The sequence below is a fragment of the Paroedura picta genome, chromosome 5 (genome assembly GCF_049243985.1).
Source record: "Paroedura picta isolate Pp20150507F chromosome 5, Ppicta_v3.0, whole genome shotgun sequence".
In the NCBI taxonomy this organism is placed as follows: domain Eukaryota; kingdom Metazoa; phylum Chordata; class Lepidosauria; order Squamata; family Gekkonidae; genus Paroedura; species Paroedura picta.
The window spans coordinates 91935032-91954849 of NC_135373.1; the positions used below are offsets into that span (position 1 = coordinate 91935032).

Here is a 19818-nt window from a genome sequence, read left to right on the forward strand (position 1 = left end):
CAGTGACAACTCTAAAACCAACACAGTTTTATTCTGGATATAGAACCATGGTCTGGTGTCTACCCATGGCTGGGAATTGTGACAGCTTATATGCTTTGGATATGAATTTGAGAGCTTGTGGTCTAAGACTGGAACTTAAACTGGTAAAGTACACCAAACCTCTAATGCTCCTTGTTAAGCTTCCCACAGATATTCAAAAATAAAAATCATAGATTCCATGTGGTATTCATCTGTGTGTGGAGAGCAGCATGGTTGCTCCCAGAACCCTGTGAGAAGAGCAGGTAGAAAGCTTGGGCAGAAGCACAGCTTCCATGATGGAATGCATGACAGGCAGTTCCAGGTTTCCCCACAAATTGTGAGGCATCAGCAGTCTGATTCAAGGTAATCCTTTGTAGGATGCTGGACAAGGTCCAGCTGCGAATGTCTGCAGACCCCCCCCCCCCCCCCGCCACTGCTGCAGCAGGACAATCAGTCCTATAGATAGCCTCAGTTCTTGGGTGTTGTGGGAGTAACACACAGTTTGGTGTAGTGGTTAGGAGTGCGGACTTCTAATCTGGCAAGCCCGGTTCGATTCTGCGCTCCCCCACATGCAACCAGCTGGGTGACCTTGGGCTCACCACGGCACTGATAAAACTGTTCTGACCAGGCAGTGATATAAGCGCTTTCTCAGCCTCACCAACCCCACAGGGTGTCTGTTGTGGGGGGAGAAATGGGAAGGCGACTGTAAGCCGCTTTGAGCCTCCTTCGGGTAGGGAAAAGCGGCATATAAAAACCAACTCTTCTTCTTCTTCTTCTTCTTCTTCTTCTTCTACTACTACTATTGGGGTTTGAATAGAATGGTTGCTTTCCAAGCCTGTTGGATTCGAGCTATCAAAAAACCCCAAAGATTTTGTATAAACAAGGTGTTTATTTTATTGGTGTCTTACTTCTCACTTTGGTTTCTGTTGAAAAACAAGAAAATATAACCAACAATAACATAACACCTTGCATGACTGGGTTATGTATTGTCAGATGCTCTGTGATCTTCATGAAGTAACTCGTTGGGATCAAAATTCTAAACTATATTTTTAATAGATAGACTATACTTCCTAACAGAAACTGGGCAATACGTTTTCTGAAGTAACAACAAAATTATTATTGTTATAATCTGCTTCTGTAGTTGACTGATTATCTTTCAGTAGTGGCTCATGGCAATCCCTGTAGTAGGTAGTGCAGCATTCTAACATTAATCTTCTGTATTGTGAATAAAAGAGCAGTGGTAAGGGGTGTGAGGGGACCACTGCCCCTGCTAAGTGGTGACTAAAGAAGTCATGCCTTTCCCAGGATGCTAATTAGATTTCTTCCTTGCTGTCTTTCCCCCAAGATCTAGCCCCAAAGGAGGAAGAAGGAGGTGGTAGGGAAGATACATTTTTAGATTTTTCTTTATTTGCAGCCGGGGGGTGGGGGTGGTATTCTGCTTTTGTGTTCAAGATTAGGCCAAGCATTTCTTTTTGCCTGCCAAGCCACTGGAGAGTTAACAAAATATAGCTCCAATAATGTGAGGAGCCTCTTGTGGCACAGAGTGGTAATGCAGCAGACATGAAGTCTGAAAGCTCTGCCCATGAGGCTGGGAGTTCAATCCCAGCAGCTGGCTCAAGGTTGACTCAGCCTTCCATCCTTCTGAGGTCGGTAAAATGAGTACCCAGCTTGCTGGGGGGTAAACGGTAATGACTGGGGAAGGCACTAGCAAACCACCCCGTATTGAGTCTGCCATGAAAACGCTAGAGGACGTCACCCCAAGCGTCAGATATGACTCGGTGCTTGCACAGGGGATACCTTTACCTTTAATGTGAGGAAACTATTGTGTTATCACTACTAGCTAATGCTCTGGCATCCTCAGATTTAACTCGCATATTGTTTGTTTGCTATGATCAGAGAGCTGTTTGTGCTTTAAGGTCATTAGATACATCTAAATATATATGATTGTGTTAATTTGTAAGATTTGATTGTTTTTTCTTAGATTCTCCCATCAATCACCACTGCGCTTAATTGCTTAAATTTGATTATAGCTTCAAGAGCAGATTTTTGAGTTGGGACTTGTTACTTAGTTTGTGTGCCTTCAGTGTCTTCCTGCCCATGACGCTAGCTAATTTTGTGATCAGTTCTTGCAATCACAAATGCATGCATATTGGAGATGAATTGCCAGCAAGTCTGAATTTAATAGCATGACACATCTCTTCTTTGGGAACTAGAAAAATGTGTTATTGATGTGGAACATCTACTGGCGCGCTCCCTCAAATTGAAATGTAGATGGATGTGATGTCCGCCATCCAGCCTTAAGGAGCATGGCACTAAATGGACCGCAGTGGTGGCACCAGAGCAATGAGGCGCTTTCGTTGCACTGGTGTTGCTTGTCCTGCCAGTATTCCAAGGCTGCTCCCGCCTTCCACAGAGCAGGAGCAGACTCGGAAGACTGGCAGGTGTGGCGGCAGCAAGCACGCCTCAGTGCTGGGGCTTGCTGGGCTGGCACCACCTCTGTTGGCCTTCTGAGGCCACTCCTGCCCTCCGGAGAGCAGGGGAAGCCTCAGGAGATTGGTGGGGCAGGGGCCAGCCCAGCGAGCCATGCCAGCAGCTAAGGACAGGGAGTGGGGGGTGGAGGGGAGGAGGACGTTCCACATAAGGGGAGAGAATTAGGGCCTTTACGCACGGGGATCTTTGTTGCAAATTGTTTGCGGAATGAAAAATCGCCATTTAAAATAGTGGAATTCGTCGTTATGCATACCTGCCTTTGTAGTGGAATCAGTTGCGTTTTTTAGCGTTTCCCACAGGCTTCCGGTCTCGGCAGAAATCGCTAGAAAGGAAGCGCTATTGCCAAGCTCGTCCCGCCCCTGGCCGTCAAGCAGCCAATGGGCAGCCGTTAGCATGCTCCCAAACAGCCCCTTTCCCTTTAAGAAAGGTTTTTAAAAAAAAAAAAACCGACCCATAGCAACGAATCTAGGTAGATTCGTTGCAACGGAGAGACCCATCCAGCTGCCTAATGTGAGCTGTCGTTTGATTGTATGATCGTTGGCACGCTGCCTCGAGTGATAAAAAAAAAATCCCCCCCCTCCTCTCACGGGCCCGATTTTCGGCTGAATTAATGTGTAAAAAATAAAGGGACTATTTCAGCAAACGGGCTTTTATGTGGTTTGTGCTTAGTGATTAAAGGTGAAGGACTGAAGCCAGGGAAGCCTCTAAACAGAAAGAGGCTCGCTGGTGCGTTTATCCCCGCTCGCTCGGAGAAAAAAAAATGGCGATCGCTTCGCCGGAAGTTTGGAGGACAGGCTCAGGAGGAGGGACTTTGAAGAACCCGCAACAATGGTAACGCACAGGTCTTTAGCGCTAGTGTCGCAGATTGGTTGTAGGAGTGTATCGCTATCCGGAGGGTGAATCCACTTTTCTGGATTCCCCTAAAAGCGCTACAACGAAGCGCTTTTTGCTGATTGGTTTCAGGAGTGTTGCAGATTGTCTGCGACGTCGTGCGTTAAGGCAAATTAGTAGCGTTTTCAATTAGCAACCATTGTGCTATTTTGAAGCCGTGCGAAATGGCCCTTATTGTTGGTTGATTTTTTTATTGTTTTAAAATAAAGTATGACATGACCTCATAAGTAAGAAGCTATCATTCAGAGACAAAACTACCCAACGTGGGCACTTTAATTTTGACAAAAAAACCCATAAATATGAGCCAATTGGGAGCTTTTGTTGTATGTAACTGAGGATGTGTGATCAAAGTAAGTTCATCTGGCAATCATGTTTGCATACCTGAATCACTGTACAGTCTGATAAGTATCTATCCTCTGTAATACTGCAACTCAGATGTTGACTGGCATGGTGTACTCAGTTCAAGAAGACGCGAGTCAGCTTTTGGCATGAACAAGGCCACAGCTTTATTAACAATAACAAACCAGGGGTTGGCCTGGCATGAGGTACAGAGTAATCCCCGTGTGGCTGTCTGGTTGCTGACATGGGTTCAAGGGGCGCCCTGGGTCCCCCTTCCTCTACCTCATGTTCCCTATTCTGCAGCTGTGATGAATAACTAACAAACAACATAATACTATGGAATGAGAGATGGGGAGGGGGGGTTCTGTCCTCTGGCTACTCCAGCAGCAAAGAGGGAGATCCCGGGGCATGGGGCACCTATAAACGCCCTGCCCCACCCCCTCTGCATTGCGATGACGCTCCCATCAGTGCGACCCTGCTGCCGGGCTGACGTAGCCACATCTTCTTGTTCCTCTGCATCAACTGTGGCCGCATCCAGCCACGTCTGCTCTTTGTTCTACTAGCACTCTACTAGCACATGTAGCCTCAAGTAATTGCTTATAACTTACTTAGAAAATTTGTACCCTGCCTTTCTCCTTTGAGAGCCTCTTGTGGCGCAGAGTGGTAAGGCAGCCGTCTGAAAGCTTTGCCCATGAGGCTGGGAGTTCGATCCCAGCAGCCGGCTCAAGGTTGACTCAGCCTTCCATCCTTCAGAGGTCGGTAAAATGAGTACCCAGCTTGCTGCTGGGGGGTAAACGGTCATGACTGGGGAAGGCACTGGCAAACCACCCTGTATTGAGTCTGCCAAGAAAACGCTGGAGGGCGTCACCCCAAGGGTCAGACATGACTCGGTGCTTGCACAGGGGATACCTTTACCTTTACCTTTCTCCTTTGTCAGAGCTGCCAAAATTATTGTTAAAATAAACAATAAGACAACATCAGAAGTAACAAACTTTTTAAAGAACATAAGCAGTCATTAAAACATAAGTTCCATTATTACTGGTGTAATGCAGCATTATTTTTGTTGGAAGTCGAAGGCCTGTTCAAATGCAGTGCCTTTCCATGAAGATCATTTCAGAGTATAGCTGTGTGGGTCTGCCCAAGAACAGTTAGGTTGAGTCCAGCAGCACCCCAGAGGCCAACAAGAGTTTCATGGTATAAATTTTTGGTAGTCAGAGCTTTGAAAGAAAGAAGACTTCATGACCAATGAAGGGAGCTTTGACTCTTGCAAGTTTATGCCCTGAAACCCTTTCTGGTCTTTTGGATGCTGCTGGACTAACATTTAATGGGTAAAATACAGTCGTTATTCCACAATAATAGGTGAGGTCAGGTCCCAATGAAAGAAATGTAATGTCTGTTGAAAATGGCAAATTGCTGCTTTAGCTTTTAATATGAGATAGTATATATATATATATATATATATATATATATATATATATATACACACACACAGAGCTGTGCGTTAACTCTGGTTCATATAAAATGAACTTAGTGTAAGACATTCATTATTTTGTATTTGAAGGCTCCCAATCTGTAATTTTAAATGTCTGACTTCCATAATGTACTTGCATTACAAATGGAAAGTATTAACATGTAATATAAGCATTACTACATCTGTGGGAATCTCATGCTTGTTTTTTATTCCTAAAAAGGAAGTGGTAGTTTGGGAGATTTACAAAGTGGTAGTCCTGGTACAACCTATTAACAGACCACAAGAATGTTTATCAGAAGAATTACTCATTGCATGGCGCTTTTTCCTTCTTGAAAATGTCCAGGGCTTAGTAGTATGATGATTTATCATTGCTTCTTAACATGTATTTTCATTGTGTTTGTAAAGAAGTGCTCTCTTTTTTGCTACTTTTTGAGAAAAAAACAAGGAGATGCAAAGCAAAACAAAAAGATGAAGATTTTTGCAGAACATGCTTTTAATGTGACCAAGGTGGAAGAAATTCAGGAGATGATTCAGCACACCTCCCCAACCTCCTTGAAAATATGCAGAACATGCAGTAAGGAACCTGATCAGAGAAAGGCATAGGCAAGACTTTCCATGTGTCTTCTGGAGAAGAAAAGGAGGTTGAGGTGAGGTGAAGGACTGAATCTTCCCCAGATGTAATAGATTGGGTAATAAAAGCTGTGATTCTGGAAAGTGTAGTTCTACATATGACCAAAGAATGGCCCCATTTACAAATATTATTAGTGCTCATATATTTCTTAAAATTCTGAAATCAGGGAGCACACAGATTTCCTGGGTATTGACATGTCTGAGAGTTTCAACATCAGCATGAATTTGTGTATATAATAAATACATATATTTTCTTACAGTTGATAGGGACAGGATCCAGCTAAGTCTTCCTGTTGACTAAAGTGGTCCCAGTTAATATTTTCATGTTCAACATTACTTAGTTTCTGCCAGTCTTGCACTGTCTCATTGATCAGGTTGCCAACTCTATTTTGGGAAATTCCTGGAGATATGTGCCTAGGATCTGGGGAGGGGAGGAATCTCAATGGAGTGTAATGCCATAGAATCCTTTCTCCTAAGCAGACATTTTCTCCAGGGAAACTGATATATGATTTTATAGAAGCATGGATCTTGGTTGCCTGAACTACTCTATTACCTGAAACTGCATACATACTAGGCATGCAAAAGCAAGATATCATTTGTATTTGCAGGCAAACTGGTAAAGCTGATGGGTGGGATGGAGGCACACCTTTGGCTTATTGTGGACCATAAACAGTAGCCAGCACTAGACAGACTGTTTAACTTGCAGGAGAAAATGCTTCATTTATATCTCTAGTAGATAAGCAAGACAGTTGGCAGGACCAAGACATACAAACACACAATAGATAAATATTATCAGGCACTGTATATGCTCTAGAGGGGACAGATGGAAACACTTTAGTGTTACCCACTGACAGGCAGGCAAGGCATTAATGATCAAGGAGGGAGGGAGAGATAAAGGCCCTGCTTTCCTTCCTCCACTAGTAATTGTTACCTGGCCTGCCATTTAGATAGGCCTGAGGGGCTATTTAATATTTTTTTAAAACAACATAATCAGTTTCATTCCTGAGATGGATGGAGACAAAGTCTGAGGTTTTTCACCCTCTCTCCCTAACAGTAAAAATAAACCACATATAAATACCCAGTCAGATGAAATGAGGTGAGAAAGGATGAGATAACCCTATTTATGTGGGAAAAAACTGCTAATTTAAAATTGTCCTAATTTTATGTAAAAGCATGAAGTAGTTGCATCATTTCCCTCACACAAATCTCTCCTATTAGCCCAGTTACAAAGAAAAGGTAGGCAATACCTACAACTGCCTGTTCCCATCTGGAAACCCAACCAAGGGTCCTGTTTCCCAATACTGGGCCTGTGACCAGAAGAAGAAGCACAATATTTTAAAATGTTGTTGATGATGGAGTGACATCACTTTCAGGAAAATCATGAAGTGTCATCAATTCGTTCTCAGAACCACTGGAAGCTCTATGGTTTTACCATAGAGATTCTGTTGATTACTAGGGAAAAATTATGTCCTTTCCTGGTTTTACTTAAATGTAAGCCTCATCTCAGCTGGATTCCTCATTCACTTTGCACACTTATGACAAACTGAGGATTAACCTCTACTGTGCTGCACATAGGCTTGCCCAGGCACCACCTTGTGCTATCATTAGTTTAGGGGCCTTTGCCTCACCTTGCACTGTGTTTGGCTGGGCCAGGTGCAGCCTTTCCTCACCTTGCACAGAGCTCAGTGGGGTCAGGCACCACTTTCTGCCTCATGTGAGGCCAGGCCCATGTTGTTACCTTCTTTTGCTTGCATGGGCTTTGGCTGGACCAGGCACCATTGTCTGCCTTGAGTAGGATGAGCCAGGCACCATCACTTCCTCCATCTCACCTCTTGTGTGGGGCTCCAGTGGGTCAAGTTCTATCCCCCCTGCCTCATATCTGGGGCCTGGTATATTGGTCTCAGCCCTTCTGTTAGTAGCCTAGGTATGGGTGGGAAGCCATTGACCCACTTAGAGGTATTCAGGTGCTCTTAATAGTCAACCCTGGCCCTGACTGTGAGATAACTTAAGTTGAAAATGCATAACTGGTCCAAAGTCACCTGGAGAGTTTCAGGGTAGAATATGGATTCAAGCTCCTACTCTGAAGCTCTAATGGTCTAACCATTACACCATGCTGGCTTCTATAAGCCTGGGTTTACACGGCCTTCTTTTATTGCAACTGCTGGATTGGAGGGACAGTCCGCAGACCTCAGAATGAGAGGGAAGGGTTTGCCATCACACTGTTTCTTCCCCTCTCCTTCCAGAAGACTTCCTTGACCAGCTTGGATCCTCCAGGTTTTTTCGCCCCAGTTTGCTGCCAGGAGCTTCCTTTTAATTCTCCCTCTCCTGATTGACTTTATCCTTCCCTTTTCCCTCTATGGACCAGCCACGCCTATCCATCAGGGCTGCAGCTGCAATGTTCCAGGGCTCTGCCTCCCCTCAATGTTGGCCTGGCCCACCCACCACCAATCTAAGGCCCAGTTGGGAAGGGAACAGATGGTCGAAGGAGAATCTGCCCATACATAGGCTTCTAGTTCCAGATAGTTTCTACCGGGGTGGTTCCACTGGCCTCTCCAGACTCTTCTGGTGCTGCCTGTGCCCATCAGGGAGTCACAATTGACTCTGTGGCCTTTCTCCCTGCCTCTGTTGCTTGTTATGTGGTAGTCCTGGAGCTTGTCATCCATCATCATCCTGCCACTGCCTATGTTAGCTTCAGCTCTCTCACTGCTGCATCTGGCTCCCAACCATGTAGGACTCTGCATTAAGGCGTTAGCTTCGTCCTGCTTATCATGGCTCAGAGGGCAGTGATGGGTTGGCTGGCTCTGGATGTGGCAATGAACACAGATCATCCAGTGGTCCCTTCTAGGCCTCCCCTCAACGACTCCTCGTTCAATGTCCAAAACAGCCCTGAAAAGGGACTCCCCACTTTTAACTTGCAGAAACTAAGCCTACTGTGGACCTGGGCAATGGCAATTGAGGACAACCATTTCTTAAAACTACAGGTGCTCCTTGTATCATTAGAGATAATTTATTGTCATATTATCATTTCCGGATAGTATTGCTTTGAGATATTGGGATAAAAAAATTAAAAGATGATAATTTGTAAAAACAGCTCGAATTATTCTCCTGGACAGATCTACTTTGAGAATGATGGTTACATGTCTCTTTCTATATTAAAAAAAAATCTTTTTGGCATGTCTATTTTTGGTGAGAAAAAAAGTATGAAGGGCACCCACTAGATAAATACAGAAGCTCTGATCCAACTATTATTTTACTGTTATAGGTTTGGAGGGAGGGAGAAAATGCCTGATTGAATGCCAGTTCCAATCAGAAAATCAGAATTTTCACTACTGATGACATGTCAAAGGAGTTACATTGTTTTTATTTTAATATTTTTGAATTACAATTTCCTTTGAATGTTGTTTAAACAGTCTGTGTGATGAGGTCATATTTGTTGTGTTTGCTTATAGAAACCAATATGATACCTTAGTATTTGTCTGTGAAACAGGAAAGTAAGCAGGCTTTGCCCCCTAGTGTACTAATGATACTTGCATGCTCCTACCTTCTTCTTGTGGTGTCTTTTGCTAGAACCTCTAAGTCATGGATTTTTTCTCTCATAGAACTAGTCCTTTGGAACAGCCTACCAGAGTGTTAATGAAGGGCACGTCCCCCGGCTACTAGACACCATTTGTCTGAACACTGGGGGGGGGATGGGTGTAGGGAAATGGCATTGATTGTGATGCTTTAGAAATTTCACCCAAATTCATTGGTAATAACTATAGAGATCTGAGCCTCCAAAGACAAGGAGGCAGCAAAGATCACCCACAAATTCCTGGTGGCAGATAGAGCCTTAAGCTGCCAGGAACTTCCAGGGGAAGGCACTCTTCCTGGTCCTGCCCCGTCTACCCAGCCACAGGACCTCCACCTAGGAGGGGCTGAGTTTCAGATGACTCTTCCTGAGCCATCCAGAAACCACTTCCAAACATCCAGCAAATATTTCTGGGGAAGAGTCTGGCTATCCATCCATCAGGAGAAAGAGCTTGGCATCAATACGGGGTGGTTTGCCATTCCCTTCCCCAGTCATTACCGTTTTACCCCCCACCAAACTGGGTACTCATTTTACCGACCTTGGAAGGATGGAAGGCTGAGCCAGCTGCTGGGATCGAACTCCCAGCCTCATGGTCAGACCTTCAGATAGCATGTTGGCTGCCTTACCACCCTGCGCCACAAGAGGCTCAGAGGGTGCATATAGATGTTAAATAGTGTGTGGGGGAGTATTTTCCTCTGCGGCACCCTACAGGGGAGTGCAAAGGGGCATGACAACTCTTCTCCCACAACCACCCTCTAGAGGAAGAAGGCAAGCCCCACTGTAAGGCTGTCCCCCTAATCCCCATTCCAGTGAGGTGGTAGGCTAACAAATCATGGTTGACCACCTTGAATGCAGCCGTCAGATCTAAAAGCACGAGGAGTGCCAAGCCAACCCAATCCAGCTGGTACCGGAGATCATTCATCAAGGCGACCAATGCAGTCTCCACCCCAGGTTAAAGCCTGACTTGTATTGGTCCAGGGCCAAAGTTTCCTCCGAGAATGGCAAGAGCTGGTCTGCAATGGCTCTCTCAAGCATCGTGCCCAGAAACGCCAAATGCAATATCGGGCAGTGGCTGGCGAGGTCCCACGGATCCAGCAATGTTTTTTTTTTTTCAGAAGTGGGAGAAACACTGCCTCCTTCAGCCCTTCAGGAAACTCTCCAGATGATAAGGAGAGGTTGACAAAATCCATCAAAGGGCATTCTATCCATTGATCACCCAATTTGAGCAGCCACAACAAACAGGGATCCATGTGACAAGCGGTTGCCCTTACTGACCCCAGCAACTTGTCCGCTTTGGTTAAAGAGAGCCACCTGAAGCCGTCATACATCATTCTCCTCAGCCACAGAGCTTCCAGTTCACATTCTTTATCAATTGTGATGGGAAAGTCACGGCAAAGCGACAAGACTTTATCTGCAAAGGACTTGGCAAGTGCTTTACAGCTCAAATCCAATCTACTACTATTCTGGCACCTTTCCTCGAGGGCATTAAGAGTCTGAACTACCCTAAATAATTGTGCCAGGTGACAGCTTGTGGATGCAATTTCAGTGGCATAAAACTCACATTTTGCCACCTTCACCACCATCTGATAAGTGTGTAGTAGGATGTTCTTGCTGCTTCATTGTGAGTGTTCCACCATACTCATTCTAGTCAACTCACTTCCCTATTCTTCTCAGGAAGCTCCTAGGTATACCATGGAGCCAGAAGAAAAAAGGAAATCACGAGGCATAATGATGTAGTGGTCTTCTCTATGTTTATAAGTGAAAAGGTTATAATATAAAGTCTAAATGGTCAAACATATGATCAAACATAAAGAGTCAACCAAAACGGGATCCTAGGTTAAGTAACCTGCTTTCTGTTCTATCTTCGTCAGTGGTTGCTCTTCCAATATACTGTCATAGTAGTAATTGTAGTATCACATTGGCAAAATGCTCATAATCGTCTGGGGATTTTATAAAGTGCCCCACTTTGTGACTTATACCATGGAGCCTGCATAAGGCAAGGAGGGAGAGAAGAAGAGTTGGTTCGTATATGCCACTTTTTTCTCCCTGAAGGAGTCTCGAAGTGGCTTACATTCGACTTCCCTTTCTTCTCCCGACAACAGACACCCTGTGAGGTAGGTGAGCCTGAAAGACCCCTGATATTACTGCTCAGTTGGAACAGCTTTATCAGTGCTGTGGCAAGCTCAAGATCACCCAGCTGGTTACACGTAGGGGAGCGCGGAATCAAACCCGGCTCTCCAGAATAGAAGTCTGCACTCCTAACCACTACATCAAGAGGGTCCTTAGGAATGATCTTGTTAATGACAGCCATAAAACAGGACTGACAGTCCTCCTCCAAGGCCACTAACAAATCACTGGAGGGCATTGGGTCTTGCAGAACATTCAGGAATCCTTCGGGCTTTATGAGTCTCTGCAGGCGAGCCCATCGCCCAAAGAGGGAGGGTGTGGTACCCTCATCTGGGTCTTCAGGGCATGGTGGTCTGACCATGGGATGATATTATTCACCAACAGGTTTACCTCTATCCCTGCACCAAAGATCAAATATGGCCAGCCTGATGGGTGGGACCAGCAACAAGTTGCAAAAACCCTGGTGTTACTATGGCTGATGCCAGGTTCAGGCCAGGTCCTGGAGATGATGATTCTGCATGGACATTGAAGTCACCCAGGATTGTAAGACTGGGAAACTGGAATGCTCAGGTGAGTACCACCTCCAGCAGGCCCAGCAGGGCTTCTGGAGGATCCTTGGGTGGACAGTAAACCAACCAGATGGCCAAGTTCTCGACAACTCCCACCCTAAGCTGACACATTCCACCCCTGGGATCATCAGTAGAGGGAGAGTCTTGGTATTGCATAACATTAGAGTCAGCTCCATTCTAGCTCTCACCCCTCCCAAGTCTGAAGATGGGACAGAGGTATATAGGGCTGCATGTGAATCGACCAGGCCCATGGCCATGGAAAACCCACAGCCGGGGCCTTCGTGGACCTCTGTACATCACTGCTCCCCTTTTATTGAACCTTCCCACACTGCTATGTCTCCCTTGGCCCTGAATCATTGGAATCACCCTCCCGGGGAGGGTCCCTCTCAAGACCCCTCTGCATCCCAATAATCTCTGCACCCTAGTCAGCGCTCTAACTTTATCACCTCTGCCACCATCCCCCCTCCAGTCCTAACTAATGCTAAAAACTCCCCATTGGCTAGCCAAGAGTTCCCCTGTACATATGGTCTCCTTGTGGGTAATCCCCAGGCTACCCACTACTTGTGTATGCTTCATCCCTGTGATCAGTGCATTTGCTTTTCCAGGGTTTATGCACATATGCTGAAAACCTAGACTCTGTGCCAACATCAGGATGAATACAGGTAGGAGTGAAATAAGGGCAGCAAGTGAGATCCCCATGTGCATTCATTATATACCGTTATAAGGTATATACTATGTTACTCTCTCCATATACAGAATGTAGAAAAAGAAACCTTTACATGCCATACATGCAGTCCTAAACAAACTACATTCTTCTGAATTCATTGAAGCCATTTCTGTTTCGGCAGTGAACATTTGCCTATGGTAACTGTACTTCAAGTCAACTAAATATTTTAAAATCCAGTTTCATATTTCACCGATGGATGTTTAGGGTCTAAACTGCTGCCAAGTTACTGTGATATTCAATGTATTTTACTTTACACTAAGTTTGGGCCTTAGCAGAAAGACAGGTCAGGTCAGAAAAATACTTCAATACCATATTTGCTGGCATATAAGACGACTCCCCCCCCTGAAAAACATGCCTCCAAGTGGGGGGGGGTCATCCTATATGCCAGGTGCACTTCAGTTGGGATAGATGTAGCTGCCCATAGTGGCCTCCTGATGCTAGCCTGGTGCCCATAGTGTAAGGTGACCAGAACTCCGCCTCAGTTGCGGCGGTGCCCCCCCCCTGACTGGGCTCACCAACTCTGCTGCTGTCTTGTGAACTTCTCCTGGCTCGGAACTCGCTGGGTCCTCCAAACTTGTGCCTGCGTGCACACCCCACCTTGCCACGGCAGCGACAGGCCCTCCCAACCACATAAGACTCTGAAGCGGGAGGGGGAGAGAGAGCGCTCCTGAAGGGCCAGCTGGGCGAGCGAGTGAGTGGCGAAGGAGTGGAGAAGGAGGAGGATGCTGGGAGGGAGGTGCCAGCCTCTGCTCCCCCTCCCTTTACCTTTCGCGGTTTCTGGTGTTTTTAAGCCGCCCCCATTCAGGCAGAGACCAAACACAGCCAGACTGGTGCTGGGGCCTGAAAGCTTGGCGCACAGGGAATGCTACTCCTTGCTCTGCCCTCCGCTCGCTTGCTCGCTCCCTCTTTGTTTGCAGTTAAATAAGCAGAGGAAGCTGTTTCAGTTCAATGTAGAGGCGCCGCCATGCACAAAAGCAGCCTCAACTTGCGAGAGAGAGAGAGACAGGGAGACAGAGAGACAGAGAGAGAGGGACAGAGAGAGTGAGAGAGTTACCCCTCTTCTCTCGCCTTTTTTGGGGGAAGGGAGGTAATCACTAATCCAAGCACTCTCTTGCTTTCTTTTCTTTTTTTATTGCTCTCTTTGTCTCTCTCTCTCCTCCCCCCCCCTTCTGATGCTCTTCTACGTTTTATTTGTTGTATGGAATGTGTGAGGAAGAAGGGGTAGTCTTATACGTTGAGTATATAACAAACTCTATATTTTGAGTGGAAATGTTCGGGGGGTCGTCTTCTAAGCCCAGTCGTCTTATACGCTGGCAAATACAGTAATTCAAGATATTTATTTTTACTATGACAGAAAGAAACCAATACTTCTCTTTTTAGGGCTTTGTAGTGGAAAAGAAGCACTTGTAATGATAATTTCAGAACAAATTTGATGGTTCATTTGTAGCACCTCTTTGTTTTCCTTATCAGAGGAGAGCGACGAAGATGATCTGGGGCCAAGGGACCAAGCCCTATGAAGATAGGTTGAGGGACTTGGGAATGTTCAGCCTAGAGAAAAGGAGGTTGAGAGGGGACATGATAGCCCTCTTTAAGTATTTGAAAGGTTGTCCCTTAGAGGAGGGCAGGATGCTGTTCCCATTGGCTGCAGAGGAAAGAACACGCAGTAATGGGTTTAAACTACAAGTACAACGATATAGGCTAGATATCAGGAAAAACTTTTTCACAGTCAGAGTAGTTCAGCTGTGGAATAGGCTGCCTAAGGATATGGTGAGCTCCCCCTCACTGGCAGTCTTCAAGCAAAGGCTGGATACACACTTTTCTTGGATGCTTTAGGCTGGTTAGGGCTGATCCTGCGTTGAGCAGGGGGTTGGACTAGATGGCCTGTATGGCCCCTTCCAACTCTATGATTCTATGATCATTATGTACAGTAAATTTGTCCCAATGCTTTGGCCATACAAATTTTGTCATCTGACTAGAGAGAAATAACTCAGCAACAATAAGCTGTTCTTCCTGTGAATTCATATAGGAACAACAATGACCTGGATAATTTACATGCAACACTTACTCATTCACTTATCAGTTTACCATTATATTATGCTATGTGTTGTACATGGTTATGCTTCACTAGTATTAACAATGAATTGTGATGCTGCTGCAGAGTTTAAGAAACTGAAAAAAAGAAAGTAGGAACAACCAATTAGGTTATCTCTGGCTGTTACTTTGCCTCCCCACAAGCATCTTAAATACATAAGGAAGGAGGGGGGGATGACCAATCACTTTTATTATAATCCAGATGTGAATGTTACGATCCTACATGTGAGAAGTTCATTTTCTGTTCTGCAACCGCTCTTGGTTTAAAATGTGGTTTGTTTTTTGCAATAGAAAATAGAAGTTTTGCTAAAGTTTGAAACATCTAAAATGTATATTTATAGAAATTCAAAGTACTTCTGTTATAACTGTATGTACTTTAAGCAGGATATTATCCAGCATTTGTATCTCATCATGCCTATTCATTCTCCCAGGCAATTGGAACCAAATGCAGGAACAAGGGCTGATCACTAGAGGCCACTGTGCTTCTTACGGTATAAGATGTTAAACTGTCTGGTCTACTTGCAGACTGTAGACAAATGATAAGGGATGTATGTAGATCAACAAACTCACCATTATCCCAGCTCTTTTTCCTTTTAATTGCTCCCTGCTTTTTGCCATGAACATGTGACTCCTTGGATCCCTCTATCAAGAATAACCTTAGCATTCTCATCTCTACCAGTCATTTATTCCCAGATTCCTCCCGTCTTTACTTTCAAAATAGCAACATACAGATTTTCCCAGCAAGTTGATACGAGTAGAAATCTCATAATTCTGCAGATCTTTTAGCATTTGTTAATCATGTGTAAATTTATGTGTGTGTTTTCCTGGTTTTAAAGCAGTTGTCTCCTTCTCTTAACTGAGACTCAAGAAAAAAGATAACAATCATGAACAAAGATATTAAACACTGCTAAGAAATTTAGAGTGCAATCCTGTGCAGAATTACTTCAATTCTAAGCCAACTGACACCAGTGAATTTAGACTGGGGTAATTCTGCACATGATTGTTGCGTTAATATTAGGCCTAAGCGTTAGACATATACCCTCCAACTCCTAGTAGCACTAGAATGCTTCTGACTCCTTTTTAGTTGTGAGTTACTATATCCAGAGACTGTTGTGCTGCAGAATATTAGTATAGCTTAAGGGTACCATTCTGTTTTCCTCCCATTTCTCAAAAGTGATTGTGAACACCGTTCTCCCCCTTAACCTCCATATCCTCCTGCTTTTTGTGTATAATAGCTAGCTCCTTGCTAATGCCTATACTTCTCTACCAACTGTCGGCTCTTTCATTCAGATCAACTGTTACAAAATCATCAAAGTCTCTAGAGAATTACAATTATGGAGGTTGAGGACTGGATATGAATAACATAAGCTTCAGACAAATAACTGTGAGGCTGGATGGATTCTGGTGGCCCATCTGACATTTTAATTGAAACATTAACATTTCTTGTGGCCTGGCTGATTTTTTTTAGAAATTGAAAGCTAGTCTCCAAAACAAGGCCTCACTTCAGATAAGTGTTTGGAATATTCTCTTGGTTCAGTTCTAAAGCTACTATTTTTGTTCTGTTGAAGGATATACTGAAATTTGCGTGTAGATCAAGAAAAATACCTTACCTTTTCTCATGCTTCCATAGTGAGGTCTATAAGATCTAAACATGTAACAGATTATGCAAGAATGAAGCTGTAGATTTTCCACATCTCTCAAGGATTTTTCCACCGCCAGATGTGCTTTGGGAATTTATTCGCTATACAGTGATCATTTTCTTTCTGTAAAATTTGCTGAACAGGGGAAAAATCTTCATAATTTTTCTCTGTATGTTAAAAGACCATTAACATCTTATGTGCTAACTGAAGCTGTTATATTTCATATATGTTAGCTTTCTGAAGCTATGCTGACATTGCTTCCGGTGACAGAACCTATATAACACACACCAAGATTTTGGAGTTTGCCAGTATTGTTTAATATAAAATCATATGCATACAATGAAAAGATTGTATTGTGGACAATTAAGAGGTATCCAAACTTCTTTTTAGTGTGACATGTGAAAAGAGATATACAGTTAATTCTGTAGATATTGATCCTAGAAATGTACAACCTTCCTTTGATATGCTCACTACTAACTAAAACCAGTAATAGGAATGTATGTATAGGTTTTGCTTCTGGATGACCTTTAACAAGAGCAAAAGATTCTATAACATGCTTTCTGAATTCTGGCAGGTTGATGTTTCCTTGTCCCTAGCATACAGGCTTGTGTACATTGCCAAACAAATAACCTGCATATCTCCATATTGTACTTGAAAATATGATTAAAACTCAAATGCAGCGAAAAATGTAAATGAATGTTTGTTGCATTTAAGAAAAACAAATCAGATCCTAATTCCAATTTAATTTACTCATGCCTGTAGTTCAGTAGGCTTACTCCCATTGAGTGGTTTAATGTGTAGGTCCTGTTGAAATGAGTGGAAATAGAATGGGAATGCTGCTCAGTGGATTATGAGTGGCCATGTAATAAGACAAACTAATCCTCTAGGATGAGCTGTTGTAATGCAAAAATTGCAGCATCCAGGACTAAAAAAACTGATGTAACACCTTGCACTATTACTTTGTTCTGTACAATTTATTCTTAATCTTGCATAGAATAATCAGGGAAAGCTTTTCAAAAATATTCAGAAAAGAAGTATATATTAAGAGATTATTGTTTTTAAAAATTGACAAAGCAACATTTTGATATTGCATATGCCATATAAAAACCCGAGAACATACTCTCAAACTTAACTTGTAGATCTTATCAGACTTCTGGAGTTTGATTAAGGCTTCAGTGGATTACTTTTACCCAAGATTCTGTTTGAAGGATACTGAAGATTTAATCTCATTTTCACTTTAATAGCTGTAAATACTATTCCCTACGTAATTATTTATAATTATATGAAAAGCTTTAAAAATATTTACCCCAAATGCCATACAAAGTTAAAGACTGAAATTGATCATACTCAGTTAACTGACAGATTCCGCAGAAGTATTCCACATGGGGGCAATGAAGTGAAGAGAAAGTACATTAGGCATTATGGTTTTGGACTGATCTGTTATGTCTCTTACATATATAATGATATCCACTCTGCAGGTAAGTTTCCAGTATTTGGTTTTAATGGTTTGCAACAATTTTAACAGGTAACAGGTCATATAGAGTTGTAATGCAGCTGTGCATCTATTTGTAATTTCCAATTTGTATTGCAGACCGTTCATAGATACATCGGAAAGTGGATGGCTGGATTTCCCAGTACTGCACAGGGTTACTGAACAGGCTCACTCCTGAATAAGAAGCCTTCTTGGTGTTGTATCCAGGAGGGCAAAAATCATTGGGACCAACTGCAGCAATTTTGTTGTTATGAAGGTAGACCACCTGAAAGTTATAAACATTATAGAAATCAGGTAACTGAGCTACTGTATGGCAGTAAACATGCAGGAAATATATAGTTGGGTTTCCAAATGTTTGTGTCAAAAACACTTTGAAAGTTTATCCCATAAGCTCCCACTGCAATATTAATAAAACAAAACAAAACAAAAACCTACTCAGCTACACTCTGGTCGCACAACAAAAAGGTAAGCTCCCCACCTTGCTTCTTTATGTTGGACTCTCCTGCCACACTTGATTATCCCAAAAGACCAGGATACAGAGCTTCCCCATAACTTATCATCCATCCTCAATGAGTCTCCAGTTTTCTACACACCTCTAATGTACTTTGCTAAATACGTAGTAATTAGCTGTCTTGAGCCCCTTTGAACATAGCAAAGGTGAGATTGAAAACAGAAACAGATTTGTAATTGACAGCTGAAGGGCAAAAAGGATGACAGTCAGCACTAGAGGCCATTAACCACTCATCCCTTTCCTCCCCACCTGCTGGGCTGCCTGTGAATGAAATCTCAGTTGAGGAATGCTTTTTCTATTATTTCTGTGTAATACTTTCTGCAAGTGAGAAGAATGGGTGTCTTTGTACACAGTGGTGTTCCAGTGGTCACAGCAGCTGCTGAATCAGTTATTGAAAATGGGGATTACAAGACGGGACATGGAAGAAACTTGTGGTAGTGTCTATCCCATTTCCTCCACCTTTGCTTCCTTCCCTCTCGTTCTACTGTCTCTCTCTTTCTGGGAGGATCAGTGCAGCTACTGGCCTCTGTCACTGTGGGTTCTTACCTCCTCCTCATTGCAGCTGCCATTGCTAGGGCTCAGCTGCCCGTACAGGGCTCACCGCTGCCACCACCCATTGGCATCAGGCCTAGCATGGCTCCAGAACTACATTGCCAGAGTCACCATGGCTTCTCCTCCCCAATCACTGCTGCCATCGTCAGACCTAGCATGGTTACCCATCCTCCACTGTCAAGCTCTATGCAACTTCTCCCAGTGATCTTGGTTGTTCTCAGTACTCCCCTTGCAGCTTCTGGCCACCACATGGAGCAGATACATGCATGGTCTGGATAGACAATGCTTGTGTGAGAGGGGGATAATCCCCCCCATGTGTTTTTGATTGTGTTCAGAGTTTTCTGCAAAACTGGTAGGTCCCTCATGTTTGTAGAACTGATTTTTCCCTCTCTGTGGCCTCCCAAGTCACAGATATAAATATCTGCAAATGGGGTCACTTCACTATTGGAATATAAGATTCTTTATAATATAAATTCTAAAATGTAAAATATCTTACAATATAAAATATCCTGTAAAATTACAATATACTGTCTTCTGTTGTTTCCCTTCCCACCTGATATATAACTGAAACTTTACATTGTATGTTAGTGAATTGTAAAGTACTGTTTACTGCCTAGTAAAACTCCCTCTAAATCTTTGCATAAGTACTAGTAGGATAGGGTATGTGTGAACAAAACAAAATGATTAAAATATGTTTCACTT

General features: G+C 43.6%; 1 protein-coding gene across 1 annotated transcript in view; it reads right to left on the reverse strand.

The window, feature by feature from the left end:
- The window catches only part of DCN (decorin), a 61015-nt gene that overhangs the window by 3823 nt on the left and 37374 nt on the right, over positions 1-19818 (reverse strand). Inside the window, exon 8 of the mRNA XM_077339028.1 lies at positions 16532-18318. Coding sequence (XP_077195143.1) covers positions 18124-18318 — 195 coding nt within the window. The 3' untranslated portion in view covers positions 16532-18123. The remainder of the gene's footprint in view (positions 1-16531; positions 18319-19818) is intronic.